Source organism: Melospiza melodia, chromosome 18 (genome assembly GCF_035770615.1).
Source record: "Melospiza melodia melodia isolate bMelMel2 chromosome 18, bMelMel2.pri, whole genome shotgun sequence".
NCBI classification, from domain to species: Eukaryota; Metazoa; Chordata; class Aves; order Passeriformes; family Passerellidae; genus Melospiza; species Melospiza melodia.
In genome coordinates this window covers 12,140,881-12,156,927 of record NC_086211.1, presented here as the reverse complement: position 1 = coordinate 12,156,927, position 16,047 = coordinate 12,140,881, and the positions used below count along the sequence as shown (strand labels likewise).

The following is a 16,047-nucleotide window of genomic DNA, read 5'->3' as shown; positions in this document are numbered from 1 at the left end:
AAGAAGGTTCAGTAGTAAAATAAATCTCCAAAGGAGATGTGCAGGGAGAGGCCATATAGATTTGAGACCAGTTTTAGTCGCTGTTCTGGGGGACTGTGGAAATGAAGGTACAGGGAGAAAACTGGCTATTCCTTTCATAGTAACAGAAGCTTTTTAGAGATTTAACATGGAACTTGCCAGTCAGTATTGTCAGTGAAAGCCTTTCCTTTGCTATAGGAACCATTAAAGGATTTTGTTCATTAGCTCCATAACTGGAGATTCCCTGTAACACACTATTAATAGATTTTTGTTTGTTTTAGGCAGTTGTGACATTCAGCACTGCTTAGAAGTATATTTTGCCTTGCATGAACACATCTTAGTGCCTTTTTTGTCTCCTTGTTGAGAAGGTCTTTACCTTCCTTCAGTGCTGTGCCTTAGGTTGCTGATGACAAACACTGTTGGATAAACAGTTCCTTGGTAATGCTACAACAGCATCTTAACATAAACATCCACTGAAGTATGCAAATGATCTCGGTGATAAACAAGCATAGCAAAGTGTGGCTGAGGCAGCAAGCCAAGCTGTCTGTTCCTTGTGCCCAATGATATTTTGATTGTCATTTTAATCTTAGGAGTAAATAACATCAGCGATCATGTTCCATCATTTAATTTCAGTGCCAAAAAAATGAGTGCTGCTTTAACTGGCATTAAACAAGATGGCATTGCTGTGGTGGTTGGTCATTGCAGCTCAGGTCATCCATGTTCCATTGTAAATAACAAAATGGTGGAAATCTTAAAGTTAAACAGAGACTGGAAACAGACATTCTTTGAAAGCAATGTTAAATAGTTAATGTCTAGATTTTTTTTTTTCATGAAAGAGCCTTTCTTGTCACCTTTAACATCTTTGAATTAAGAATGTCTTACTTCTAGCTAGGCTGGACTTAAAAAACCTTCCCATTTTTGTTCTCAAGTACCCAAGCAATACTTCTGTAGCTCTCTTTTGTTGCCAAGCCTTGACTCCATCACTTCTCAGCTCACATTTTGTGTCTGTCTTCATTAACCTTCCTTATAGCCATGTAAACCTGCTAAGTATCTTATTTCCTAATGAATGGTTTGTTCCTGCATGCTGAAGTTCTCTCTAAGCGACATCTCAACCAGGCAGCTACCTTGGACTGTTTCCTCTCCTGGGTAAACCTTAGGGATTTCTTCTAAGGGTAAACCTTCTCAACATTTCCCTGGATATGCTGAAGTCTCTTTTTCTGACTCTGCTGCTGACTTTCCTGGTCTTCCTCCAAATTCCCAAAGTCAGCCATGTCATTGTCTTTATGGAGCTTACCACATAAATGAAACTCTTAAATTTACCTGGTTTAAGCGAAATAAAACAATACAAACCAGCTTGCGTTTGATCATTTGGCACAGTTTTGCAGGAACTGTTGTCATTTAACCCGGCTCACTCTGGCTTTCAAAAGCACCCTGCATCTGAATGGCTGAGCAGGGATGATCTGTCAGCTTTGCTGCTTAAGGCAGCTTATGGCACTGCATTCTCATTTCCCTCCCTGGCTGCCTGTGTCCCGTGTTTTATTTCAGGTGAGTCAAGTAATGAGCTCCCATTTGTGGTACTGTGGTACTGTATCACACACCATGGATGCTGTTGTGGTGCTGCCCTAGGAAATGATTCACTGTGAGGGATTGTGAAATGTCCCCTTTCTTTTCCCAGGCTCCATCCGAGCCCAGCAGTGAAAGATTGTGCCCCTGGTTAAAAGAGGTCACTTAAAGTGTCCAGTTTAGAGAGGTGACATTGACAGTTCCAACTGCACTGAGTGCTTGGGAGGTGGCTCTGCTCAGTCTGGTGCAGCCACTTCACCTTTGTGCCTTTGTGAATCTCATAAAGGTCTGCAGAGGTCTCCAGTGCCGTGTTCTTGTTCTGTGAATTATCCTTGTGGCACTCTTCACTCATCCCGCCCCGTATTTAGTTTGTCTATCACCATCTAATCACAAATTAGGTAGATGAAACTCTGATCCCTTTCTCTCTGGCACAAATGTCCTTCAAGAATGTTTTTTCAGCACATGGCTGTAGGTTCACCACCACCTGTGGCTGACAGATGGGGTAAATACTTGGCTGTATTCTATGCTGTGTCCATTGCAAAGCCAACTGAAACTCTGGATGAGGTGGCACCTCTAAAATGGGAATAAGTTGGTGACAACTTTAATATCAATGAGATTCAATTGCTCCATTTAGTCACTTTTAAGAACCAGCTCTATCTGAAAAGGTTAGGTTTTTTTGGAGTAAACGGGAATTGAGGTGTTGAATTACTTACAACAAATCTTGAATGCATAATTTTGGCTATGTTATAAGAACTTATGAGATTTCTAGAAATGATCTCTTGAAAACTGCTTACCTGCAACTGGTTTTGGATTTGACTGTGCTCAATTTTCTCTGCAGACTCCAAACCTCTGCAGAGTTCAATCTTTTACCACTGAGGTGTCATTTAGAGAAGTTTTTTGACTCAAATTCTGGAAATACCTATGTCTGTGTGTGGGTTACGAGGCAGGAACTGTCTCAGTAGAATCCAGAATGGGTTACAAAGCACAGTGCAGAGTTGTGTCTGCACCAGACACAGTCTTGCTGCATAAGCATGCTTTGTCACCTGGGTTAGTATGTCCCATACCTTCAGTGTTGCAGTAACAGAAAAAAAAAAAAGTTTTTTTGAAATCACTTTATTAGAAAAATAAGAAAATGGATGTAGTGGTTTTGTTACAATCCAGCTTTAAACTGTGGCAGTGGTTTTTGATAAATTAATCTTTGAAATAAATTGTATTTCAGAAGAAAAAATACAGATAAAATTAGAAAACTTATATGGCTGTAGTTACTGTTTTAGAGGTCATGAAGAAGGTGGAGAAAACTACTCCTTTCTATGGAGGTGTAAGGCAGTGTTCCTCTACATATGCTGAGGAGGTTAATGTTTGGCAGAAAATGAAAAGGTGCCATAGTTCACAGCATTAAATTAAATCATTTGTGAACTCATCTTGCCTGCACTGTAAGAATTGCCACTTCCATACTGCTCTGGCTGTGGATTAAACAAATGCAAACATATTTTTGTAAGGAAACATTGCAAATACAGCTCAGAGAACTCAAACATTGTTTCTTGAGGATGGAAATAGGCTAGAAGTTGTAACTAGTCTCTTCCTTCCTTTATGTAAATCCTTTATGAAAAAAGACATCAAATAGGATAAAAGTATAAAATCCATTTTGAAGCTATTCTGCTACTCTTGAAACCACATGGAATCACAGAATGATTCAGATTGAAAGGGAACTTCAGAAGCCATCTAATCCCAATATCCCTTTTAAATCAGGAGTAACTACACAGATTAGGTTGCTCAGGGGCTTTTAGAGTTCAGGTTTGAAATTCTCCTCTCCGAGCAGCATTTTTCCTGTGCTTAACTTCCCTCACATTCATTATCTTATTCTTTGGAGCTAACCAGAGTTTCCCTTTTGGGAACTTGTAGCTGTTGCTCCTTGTTCTGTCACTCTGTACCTGCGGGTCCTGTCCCTATAACCTTTGCTGAGGTGGAGGAAGATGCAATTAAGTTGTCTGAGCCCTCCTTTCTGCAGGCAGTGCTCAACCAGCTGCCTCAGCCTCTGTCGTGTGCTCCAGCCCTGGCAAGCCACCACTGAGCTCCCAAGCACATCTCCTGTCCTGAGGCACTCCAGGCTGGTGTTCCAGATGCTCTCCCAAGGGCTGTGCAGGGAGCAGGGATCCCTTTGCTCACCTCCCTGACCACCCTTGGCTAGTGCAGCCCGCAGAGCAGCTCACATTGGAAGGCAGGGCACTGCTTTGCACCCAGCTCTGCTCACCAGGATGTCACCGTAGGACACAAAGAACACAAGTGCATACCGCTGCTCTCAAGGTGAAGGAGAAAAAAGGAAGTTTATTTTATGACTCCAACATTTATAGGTTTCCAAAAGTGACGGTGGATTTGGAGGGTGACAGTGCCACCTCTCCAATGACACTGGACAAACTCACAGTCCATCAAATTTCTCCTCCTCCATAAAAGAATGCAAAACAACGAGTTATTTACAGAAAGTGTTCTACAAGAATGTCAACATCAGAAGGCTTAGAAAATCTTAAAAAAATCAGAGTTACACCAGGACTCATCCTCTGCTGCAGAGCTGCTCTCTGGCCAGGCAGTCAGGCCTGGGCCAGTGTGAGGGATTATCCTGTCCCCAGAGCAGGACTTGGCCAGGTTCCTGTCAGCCCACTCCTGTAGCTTCTGCAGAGCCCCATAACTGCTCCCTGTTGTTGTCCTGTGGGAATTTGCATTCTGACACTTCACAAATGTCTTTTTTGAGGATCAGTTCAACAGTTTTGGACCTGGACTTGATGCCCAAGGGCTGGAAATCATAGCTGAGTTAAACTTCTAAATGTTGACTGCTACCCCCTTCAAAATCGTATATTCCAGATGGCTTTTCATGTACCTTTTATATTAACAATCCAACTCTTTATTTTTGCCCTCTTTCCCTTCTATTTGGGTACAAGGATGCTGCATCATCCTCACATTGCTCTAGTAAAGGTGTAACACAAATGAGGTGGAGTTTGCTCTACTGACTTGTAGATAATGATGAGATCCTTTTATACTTTAGACTTTTTCAAGGAAGTTTTAAGAATCATTTGTCATTGTAGACATATCTGAGTTCTTCAGATGCTGTATGGCTCTTAAGGCCATTTTGGACAGTTGTTTTTCAAATGTGACATAAAAATTGTTTCCAAGGGAAATATTGGTTGGTGGAATAGAAGGTTGAGCTGCGGCTGGGAAGACCTTAAGAGTCAGAGTTGAAGAAAGCGTGGAAGAGGCAGAAATCATAAAAAGAAAGATTTAGGTGTTAATGTGGAAGCAAAACAAATCAGTGTGGCAGAGTCATGTGTGTTTGGGCCCCTGGAAATAGCAGGATAAATATTTGCCATATTTAGGTAGGATAAAAAAAGCTCTGGCAATAAATGACAGCATCATAAAGGCAGTGGAAAGCTTCAGCAGCTGGAAGGAGTGAAGGTGTTGGAGGGAAGGATTTCTCCATGTGTAGTGGAGTGTCCATAGTGTTATGTGAATTCAGGCTAAGTTTTGGCAAGGGGTTTGCTGCTTTCAGGGAAATTTAAGTAAATGTCCTTTGCAGGCTGTCGGGAGGTTTCAGCTGCTGGAATTCTTTTCCATACCTCAGGCACTGACACAGAGTGAACATGTCACTATCAAACGCCCACAGCAGTAGCAAGAGCACAGACTTTTATTGAAATACAGTATTTTATATGTAAAAGAGACCAAAAGTAAATATTCCTCTGCAATGGGAGAAATGAAATGGTACCTTCCTGTTAAGGTAGCAAAGAAATTCTCTTTTGCTTATTTACTTTTCCCCCTGTGCTCTCTGAAAAAAGTTATTCTGCATTATCATTCTTACTTTTGAAAGCTGAGTTTGGCTTTGCCCTGAACCCTCCAAAAAAGAGAGGGGTGGCTGGAGCATTCATTTTGTGTGATTGCAGAAGCAAATGATGCGAGTCAAGTGGCCTGGTCAGATAATTAAGCTACAACTGAGAAAGCTCTCAGAGTCAGTCAGTTGTGATTATCAGTTTGGTGTGGCTGGATGTCTGATTCCTTCTGAAAAATCCGAAGTGGCTGCTTTTATTATCATTAACTGGGGAGTGCCAGCAACAAACCTGGAAGAATTATACTGCCACTCTAAAGAATTCCAATATATTTCAGTTGGGATATAAGTTTAATGATGAATTGATGACTGTTTGTTGCTCTGCCCACCCCTTTGAATTGGAAGGTTTGTTAGAATAATTCCGGTGTTACGTGTCTGCCCTGCTTCTGAACCCTGATGTCTGTAGGCAGTCTGCAGCAGAGTGGCAATAAACGTGTATTCTTTGGGGCTGTCTGAATCTCTTTAGTTGTTTGGTTTTGTTTGGATTTTTTAAAAATTGTTTTTCTTTTCTTTATTTCTTTAGATAGAATTCAATCATTTTGAGGCTATCTCTGGAGTATCTAGGAAAGGTCCTTTAACAGTGAAGCATTAGGTTGCTTAAAGTGCCTCACAGAACAAAGCCTTGGTAGCACTTCTGAAATATTTCCCCTGCTAAAGGAGAGGCATGTCACGAAACGAAACTAAAAAGGAAACAATATTTCATTTGAATGGAAGGATAAAGTAGATTTAATCTAAACCAGGCTAGTTCAGTATCGAAGGTTTGCTTGTGGCGTTCAGCAATTTTAAAATCAGAACCTTATTGGTATTAACTCTTCCACATGGAGGAGGAAAATTAATCCCATGGAAATGCACACGTGTAATGGGACATTGTAGCTATCACAAATCCAGAGCCGTGCACGTTCAGGGTGCTTTGGGTCTCTGAGTACAGCCGTGTTAATTTTTGAACAAAAACCTCCAGCTTCCGGCAACTTCCACAGTAGCATTTCCAATGTTTTTTAAACAGCTATTAATGCAGTCAAGCTGTGTTTTTTTCCCTCCTTCTCTGTGCAATCATCTGCTCAGTGGTGCACTCCAGCAGCAGTAGCAGGAGCCAGAGGAGTGGCCCGCTGTGATTGATGGGGCACAGCCCCGCTGCAGGAGCCGCATCTGGATCAGGGTTTGGGAGCACTGGGATATGGGCAGGGAGGGCACAGAGCCACATCTGGATTTGGGAGCACTGGGATGTGGGGAGGGAGGGCACAGAGCCACATCTGGATCAGGGTTTGGGAGCTCTGGGATGTGGGGAGGGAGGGCACAGAGCCACATCTGGATCAGGGTTTGGGAGCTCTGGGATGTGGGGAGGGAGGGCACAGAGCCCCATTGGATCAGGGTTTGGGAGCTCTGGGATGTGGGGAGGGAGGGCACAGAGCCCCATTGGATCAGGGTTTGGGAGCTCTGGGATGTGGGGAGGGAGGGCACAGAGCCCCATCTGGATTTGGGAGCACTGGGATGTGGGCAGGGAGGGCACAGAGCCACATCTGGATCAGGGTTTGGGAGCACTGGGATGTGGGGAGGGAGGGCACAGAGCCACATCTGGATCAGGGTTTGGGAGCACTGGGATGTGGGGAGGGAGGGCACAGAGCCACATCTGGATCAGGGTTTGGGAGCACTGGGATGTGGGGAGGGAGGGCACAGAGCCACATCTGGATCAGGGTTTGGGAGCTCTGGGATGTGGGCAGGGAGGGCACAGAGCCCCATTGGATCAGGGTTTGGGAGCTCTGGGATGTCAGGAGGGAGGGCACAGAGCCCCATCTGGGTTTGGGAGCACTGGGATGTGGGGAGGGAGGGAGGGCACAGAGACCCATTGGATCAGGGTTTGGGAGCACTGGGATGTCAGGAGGGAGGGCACAGAGCCCCATCTGGGTTTGGGAGCACTGGGATGTGGGGAGGGAGGGAGGGAGGGCACAGAGCCCTGCATGGGCTCCCCCTCCCGCAGCACCCCCAGCTCCCTCACCCCTGCTCTGCTCACACGCCCCCAGCCAGCGCTGATGCTCCTCTTGGGCAGATGCTGCATGGCCTGGGAGCAGAGCAGCTGCTAAGTGTATGGAGAATAGAGGCAGCACCATGGTACAGCAGGTATTTTCACTTTTATTTTCACTTTTATTTTCACTTTTATTTTCGCTAGAAACTCTTGGTTTTTAGTCAAGCCAGGGTAATTCTTATAAGCAGCTGCACCACTGCATGCAAGGCTTCTAAGCCGAGTTTTGATGCTTAAATCTGAAGCAAGGCAAGCTATGGGGAATTGTGTTTTTGCTAGATGTAGCTGAGCCCTTAGAACCAGCAGGTTTGCAGAGAAATGTTGCATTTTTTCTCCTCTGTTTCTGTGCCCTAAGGATACGATGCAGTTTGGCTCATTTAACTACAGTACAGGAGGCTTTCTCTAAATGTGAAATATCTCTTGCCAAAGAAACAAAATGCACCAAACAGAAAATAGAGCAAAACAAACAATAAACTGTGAGTTTGACTTCAAAACGCAGGCAAGCAGAAAGGTTTTCATTGAATACATTTTTATGCACCAAATGTGTTTTTAAGAAAAAGAAACGCTGCTTAAGAAATGTTTTCTCTTCTCTCTCCTTTGTGTACAAACATAACATGCTTGCCTTATTATGTTTTGACACTTTTTATACTTTTCTTAATTATGAAATCTTTTCCGAGGAGGAGATGCTGAAAAGTCATCTGAGATAGTAGGAGCAGTTTAAATTCTAAGCTTTTGTTCAGATGGAATAATACGGATGAAACAGGAGAATCTTTACTTACCTACATCGTTGGAATCTTTTTTTTTTTTTTGGTTTTTTTTTGTTGTTGTTTTTTTTTTGTTGTTGTTGGTTTTTTTTTTGTTTTGTTTTGTTTTGTTTTTTAGAGTTCAACATTTAACCAGAAAGCAGTAAATTTGATTTTATACACTGCCACGTAAAGCATATTTTTCAGTTGAAATGTGGTTTTCATTAAGACTCGGGCCAGAACATTTAGCAGAGCCTGACTGTCTGCCATCCTTTGTTCTCCTTGCTCTTGCCAACAACCAATTTTTTAAAAAAACCATGCACAAAGTGAGCATTAAGGGGTCGTTTAATCTTAAAGATACTTGGAACTGAGTCTGAAGGGACAACTTCTGTTCAGCCTCTCCTGCCTGGGTGGGGTTAAGCCATGCCTGTGTACTGTCATACACAGCTTTGAAATTACCCTGAGTTCATGGGCTAATTTAGGGTCAGTATTTCCTCTTGCATTTAGTGCTATTTCATATTTTCAACTTAATGCATTAGAATTTGTTATTTCTTTTATTCATTTCAGTTCACTGTATTTTAAAGAGTACAATAAAGGAACATTTTAGGTGATTCTATTTAAAGAAGTTTTGGTTCCTTAAAATCTGTTCAAGTGTATCTCTTGTGAAGTCTGGAGTTTCCATCAACCACATGTAGGCACAAATGTGTGATAGCTGACACTTCATTGTTCTTGACAGAAATTAGTATTTTGAACAATTGGCTTTGCTATTATTAACCAAATAAATAGTAAAGAATTTGTTTCAGCATATAGGTTTTTACATTACATTGCAATACCTTGTCTGTTGAATTAATAATAAATAATAAAATAATTAATTATAAATAAATTCACTCTAATTTTAAAGGTTAGGAAAGGCTTCAGTAGTCACTTATTTTAAGGGATGAACATCTCAGATTTATTGTCACTATCATTTTAAACTTAGGGCCTGCAGTAGCATGTGCAAGTTTAATTTCTTTAATGTCCCCTGTCTTCCAACAATTAAATGAACCTGCAGAGCCTGCACTGATAATCTGGTCTGTCAGTTTTCTGCTGTAAGCACAGTGGGGTTGGTTTCTTCAATGGCTAGGCTGTAAATCTCTGAATATGTACAAGTTAGTTAAAAAAAAAAAATCCCTGACCCTTTGTTATTTACTTCTTAATTGGGTCTCAGTTATTAATAGACTTTAGTTGAACGAGTCTAATGGAAGAGGTAGAAGAGTCTCAGCATCGTGGAGGTTCTGAAATTGCCTGCACAATTTGCCCTTCTGTGATAAATCTAAAAAGTTTGGAGTTGCCGGTAAAAATAATGGAAAAGTTCAACCCTCTTAATTAAATATGAGCTGTAATTAGCACTAGGTGTGGACGCTTTGAATATTAATTGGAGTCCGCGTGGAACTGCTGTCAAGGTTAATGAGGAACAGTGGGGGTCTCAGCAACATCTGGTTTAGGGCTGGAGGTGGCACAAAACCCTTTGGATGAAATGCGCCTGGACATCACCCCTTGGTCCCTCTGATGCCACTGCTGCTCTTTTTGAACAGCTGCTGGCTCTGCTGTCGTGTTCAGCATCTGGAATGGCTCAAGGACCAGCCCTAACCAGCTCCTGTGCTTCAAAACCAGCACAGTGAAAATGCTAACAGAGGCAGAATCTGGGTTTGCTTTTGTTCCTCCCCACACCTTGCTCAAGTCCCTCCTGAAACAGCTGATTAAAAAATTTAAGGTTGGCTGCCTCCCACACAAGTTTTAAAAGTGCTTCTTTAACATTTAATGAATGTCTCTGGTGTAATCCAGTCATTCCTGGGTTTTGCTTCATCTGGATTTAATTTTTTTTTTTTTAACAGTGAAAATATTAGGTAAAAGAAATAAGAAAGGTGCTTGACCATTTTAATATTAAAGGGTAAAAGTACACATTTACAAGAGGTTTTAGCCTTCACAGAAATTCAACAGGACCAGTTCAGTGCAGCATTAACCTTATTAAATTGTAGATATACAAACAAATCTTAGTGACTTAACCCTGTGAAGTCAGTAAATGACACTGGTTTCCTGCTAAAGATGAATGAATAAAACAAAGCAAACCACTTGCTCAATGCCATACATTAAACCAGCATCAAAGATGGGATTAAAATTAGAAAGGGTTTGATTGCTAATATAAAGTTCTAATTTTTTCAGACACAGTGTAAGAGTGCCTCTTACAAAGGAAAATTCAGTTTTCTCTTTTAAGCCTGTCGAGCACCAAGACTTAAACTCCTGTGTGAATTCTTAAAAGCTCTTGAGTTTAGGATGAGTTCAGGTCAGAGAGCTGATGTCTGAATTAGCTGAAATTGGCTGTAAATGCCCTTAAGTACAAAGTGCAGAAAAATGCCTTTTATTCATCCACCCTATTTTAATTGAGAAATCAAGGTCTGATGAGTAGGAATAAAATCCCTGCAATAGTTTTGGGCAGGTGCTTGTACATGCGTTGGTGGGAGAATGATGGAGTAGTTTGAAAGGTAATTAAATTTTGACTGTGTATTTTTACATTCCTTGCTTATTAGTGAGATAATTTTATTTTGTAAGTTAGTTTATCTGAGGTTGGGGTAGTCCCTGCACTAATGGCCTCTAATTCTGTCTCAGGCAAAATCTCATTCTGGACATTTTTTATAAAGGTTCAAAAAGATTGTAGTGTACATTTCCTCCTCTAGAATTATTGTGTTTTGGTATGGGGTAAACATTTAGTCAGAAGTTGCTTAATTGGTAAATTAACAGGCTTGGCTATTCTTTATTATATCAAATGGAAATATGGATCTCTTTATAAAGACATGAGGCTAGTGTTATTACTGTTATAGGCTAACTGTGATATGGAAATTAAATACTGCTATCTTCAAATGTAAAACCTTTAAAGTTCTTAAATCTATTTCTCTTGATATAGAATTATTTTTTTTAATGTTATTTATGGTTTTGAACTGATGCACTTGTAGATTCAAATACTTAATATTTTGACTAGATCTCATTACTATTTTGCATTTGTGGCATGCAATGGCTCAATGAAGGGTATCTCAAAGTATTCTGAATATCTCAGGGCATTACTGCACATAGGTATTTTTAGTGTTTGTTAACAGTAAGCACCCCAAATCCTGTGTTGCCTACATTGTTTTCTGTAAATGGTCAGTCAGAGTGATCACAGACTGGGGGCTGAGCTTACCCCAGCTCTGTGCTGGCAGGTGTGCTCAGGAATCTTTGGAAGGAACTGGCTCTGTCCCTATTCCTTGTCTGAGCTGAGGCACCATTAGTGCAGGCAGATTTCCCTGACCTTTCCTGCCTAAAGACTGGTCTGCCATTATCGAGCGAGCAGCCGATTTGTTTGTCTAATTATAATAATATTTAATAGTCTTAGCAGGATGCATTTAATGCAGATAAGAAATATCCTCCTCAAGAAGCAGCCACTGTGCCCTTTTCAGGCCAGGATGCTCTCTGCCTTACGTAGGGTGCAGGACCTTCGCTTATTTTATCTCACGCCACGTTTCTTCCTTCATTATTATTATTATTATTATTATTATTATTATTATTATTATTATTATTATTATTATTATTATTATTATTATTATTATTATTATTATTATTATTATTATTATTATTTTCCCTTTGATTTCCGCAGGGTAATCAGGAAGCTACAGCACCTCCTGACACAATGGCACAGCCTTATGCCTCAGCCCAGTTTGCTCCACCTCAGAACGGTATCCCTGCAGAATACACAGCCCCACATCCGCATCCAGCTCCAGACTACACAGGCCAAAGCACTGTTCCAGAGCACACGTTAAACATGTACCCTCCTGCTCAGACACACTCTGAACAGAGTGCAGCTGACACAAATGCACAAACTGTCTCCGGCACAGCCACAGTAAGTCAAGGTTACTGCTCTTTCTAAAGCTCTGTGTTTCGTGTGTGTTTATCAATAACGTTTTTTTCCCTTGACACGCTTCGTTTGCATCAGGTTTAGGCACTGTGTTCAGGTTGAAAGTCTGTCAGAGTTTGCTGTTGGACCTGGAGAATGTGTTTTCACTGGTTTTGGAGCTTTGTAGAACCTGGAGTTTCATTTTCAACGGTGTTAGACAAAATGATTAATAGCCAGCCCATGAATCACAGCATAAATTTTAATTAAGTCCAATATGGAAAAACATTGCACATGAGTGTTTGTAGGCATTCATTTGCAGGGCCAAAGAAAGCAACCAAAAAACCCTAACCAGACTCATTTGATTATTTTTATGACCTCTCTGTTTTTGACACAAGCAGTTTTAATAAAAGTATGACTTGAATGGTCCTGTACAAAATTTACTGTGTGAATTAGTATTGTGAAGAGCATGTCTGCAATATTGTATTTTCTAGAGAGCTTGTTTGTGCAGCCATTACCAAGTTGTGTGTGGATCTGTGCTAAACAGAGCAGAAATGATAGACTTTCCGTCTGTTTGATTTATATGTGAAGTTCTCAAGTGTCATGAATTATGCAAGAGGCTCCTTGGATGGGTCTACCTTGTAATTTAAGTCACAAATTTCACACACTGATAGTTTAGTGTTTCTGTCTTAATTCTAGAGTGGGACCCAATATATCCAGTGCCAGGAGCTTGCAGGTTTGAGCCATCACCCAGCCCCAGTGTTACATGTGCAGGATGGGGCACAGAGCAGTGCTGGAAACATCTCCTGGCTGTCCTCATCCTTGCCTCAGCCATTCTCCGTGCCTCAGTTTACCTCCCCTTCCTTCCTGGCCCATATCCAGCCTAAAAGGTTTCATACATTAGGGCAAGAAGAAGAGGAAAGCACATTCTCCTAAATGAGCTCTGCAAATTTATGTTTATTGCCATGCCACTAATTTCTTTGTATGGGTTGTGCAAGAAAGGAAAGCAATAGCAAAGGCACCAAGGAATATTCTTTGCTATTATAACAGAGAAATCCTTGTGAATTAATTAAACATTTTTGTGGTTTATGCAGTAATTTTGTTTGTTTTATTTCTAACTTGGTAACTTTTTATTGCCCTGAGTTTCTCTTTTCTCCAGTACAAGGAGAAAGTTTAAATTGAAGAGCATCCTATTTGCTGGTTATCTCATAGCATTCTTTGCAGCTCTACTGTGTTTCCTCTTATCCATCTCTTTGCTAAGTTAAATTCTTGGTTCTTTCCAGCTTTTAAAACTTGCTTCCATAATCATTTTTGATTGTTGTCTTACTTTTGTCAAATACCACTGTCATTGGTTTAGAGCAGGAATCCTCAGCTGAATATATACTCCAGAAGAGATTGAATATTGACTAAAAAGATATAATTTCTTCCTGTACCTTTCTTGTGCTTTTTTGTTCTCTGATTTTGCTTGGTTTTTGTGACCACTGCTGCAACTTGAACAATCCCCTGTGATGGCCAGCTCAGCCTTTTCATGTTTTGAAACTGTTTCTGTTCAGTCCTGAAGTGAAATCCTGACAGTGCTAAAATCAATGGTAAAAGACCCGTCGATGGGAGTGGGACAGGAGCTCATCCCTCATCATTTATTGCTTTCAATTGATTGTGTTTCCTCACCCCGTTTTGATTTTTCAGTTTGAAGGAATGTCACTCACTTTATCAGAGAAGTCAGGGATGTGTTTTCCCAACATTTTCCATAGCAAAGGCTGGTGAAAAGACATAGTTTGGATTGTCTGCAATGCCCTTATCTTCTTCAAGTGCTCTATTCAATCCCAGCTCTAGCAAATCCAATGATTCCCTGCTTCTGATATGCAAATAGGCTTTATTGTTATTTGGTTTTGTGTCCTTTGCTATCTGCTCTCACTTGATTTTTGCCTTCCTAGTATCCAACTTGTATTTTACCTGTCAGACACCTTTTCCCTTCTGTTTCCCCTTGGAGTGAATTTCCATTCTCTGCAGGATAACACTTCAATTCCACTAACCTGTTATATTCAGGGAATATGGTATAGTTATTTGCTGCTCTCTTTATTGTGGATCCTTTCCTTGCATTCTGGTTTCCTTTCTTATTGAGGAATGGACAGAACATTTTGAAGTAGCTCTCATGCTGTTTATAAAGAATTTGATTTCCTTCCTTTTAACTTTAGGTTCTGTTTGAGAAAGTTTTAGTACGGTTTGGTTTTTAACAAGATATTTTTTTTCCAAATTGTAATGCTATATTGAAAGCTGTGGATGCTCTCCCTCAAGAGCAGTGCAATGAAAAGGCAGGTTTCTAAGAAATGTGCTCATCTATGGATCTGCACTGACATTTAACACATGGTGCACCAGTCAGGTTTACAAATGTACAGACAAATATTGCTTGCACAATTTAATTACAGGTACTTAGGTTTAAAATCTGTTATTCTGGGTGTCATTAGCCATTGTTCTTGGCAAACTGTGGTGACTTTTTAAATAGATATGTGCAGATGGATCCCAGGCAGATTTAACATGGGCTTTGTAACATTATTAGGGTCCACCTCTGTACTCTATAGGTTTAATAATATAAGTTTTTATTATGAAAGAGAGCTTCAACAGCACTGTGTCAACATTGTACCTATATGTGGTCTTTATTGTCAAAGCAGAAAAAATATGGTTTTTTTTCTAATTTCTACTAGCTTTGAGAATAGTTGATTTCTAGTTGAAGAGTTTTAAGAGGAATTGGTGTGGGGACACCGTGGCACTTGTTTGGTAGGTCCCAATGGTTTTATTTAGTTTCCTTTCAGTAAGCTGTTTATGACATGCATTTGAAAGAAGAATAACCAAGTGGCCAATCATTCTTAAAATAAAGCTCTTGTGATTAAGGACAAGCTGTTGGAGGCAAGACCAGTTTTTGAATTTTCTCACTCACAGATGTATGAACATGTGAAGCTGGATATAGCATTAGAAAATGGATCTTAAAATTTTGCAATGGGAATCTAAAAAACTGCAGGGCAATTGTCTAAACTGTATAATTACTACCAGAAGTGTCTCAATCTCCTCCATGAAGGACTGAATCCATGCTGAGGTGAGGTACATGCCAGGCTGTGTCTGAGTGTCCCAAGTTCTTTCTTCTTGTCTGAAAGAATCACTCACTGAAGCTGGAGCTCACACTGGGTCTAGTGCCACCTAAACCCCAGCTGTAGGGGGATAGAATATAAGAAAACAAAGATCGTGTAGAAAGTAATCTCACCCCTAAGGAGCTGCAGCTGGGCCAATTATCAAAGATCAGGAACAGGCCTGACTTTACCAGGCCACAGCTGTAAGCAATGAGAAGCAGAGTGTTATAAAAGAGTGGGGTGGCTGGGTGAGAAGGGAACTGGAGTCAGTGGCTGCTTTGGGAAGAGGAAAGAGTCAGAGCTCTGAGGAGCTGACCATGAGAAACACCAAGGAGGTATGGAACTGTTGTGGTAAGGAGACAACAGTATGGAACCCCTGCAATAGGATGATAATACCCAGTAAAGAGAAAAATAATAAAAATTAGCTCATTCTCTGCAACTCCTCTTGAATCCTCAACTGCAGCCCAGGGTGTGATCCTGGGCCCAGCCCAGCATCCCCATTTTCCACAAGCTGAACAAAATTCCAATCATCGGTTTTATTGCAGGTTTGCAATTTTGTGCAGAGTGCTCTTGTAATTCATGTTCAGAAGTACTTCACGTACTCTTGGACACGCTCTTGTACTTGTAGAAAGTGTCTTTCCCAGTGACCAATTTTAATCTATTTAGATAAAATAGTGTAACACAGTATTCTGTCAGGGTAAGTGCTGGAACAAGAGGTGCTCAGATTGCATGTGCAGGGATTGCTAATTCTGACTGTGGTGCTGAGAAACAGGAGGAGAGGGACAGAATTAAAGCGTAGTAAATGATTAAAGACA

The 16,047-nt window shown here is 40.9% G+C and overlaps 1 protein-coding gene across 33 annotated transcripts in view; it reads left to right on the top strand.

Moving 5' to 3' along the window:
* Nucleotides 1-16,047, top strand: part of RBFOX1 (RNA binding fox-1 homolog 1) — a 1,162,974-nt gene that overhangs the window by 1,024,436 nt on the left and 122,491 nt on the right. For all 33 annotated transcript variants that reach the window (XM_063171112.1, XM_063171116.1, XM_063171117.1 and 30 more), the window contains one exon: nucleotides 11,877-12,119. In XM_063171112.1, coding sequence (XP_063027182.1) covers nucleotides 11,877-12,119 — 243 coding nt within the window. The remainder of the gene's footprint in view (nucleotides 1-11,876; nucleotides 12,120-16,047) is intronic.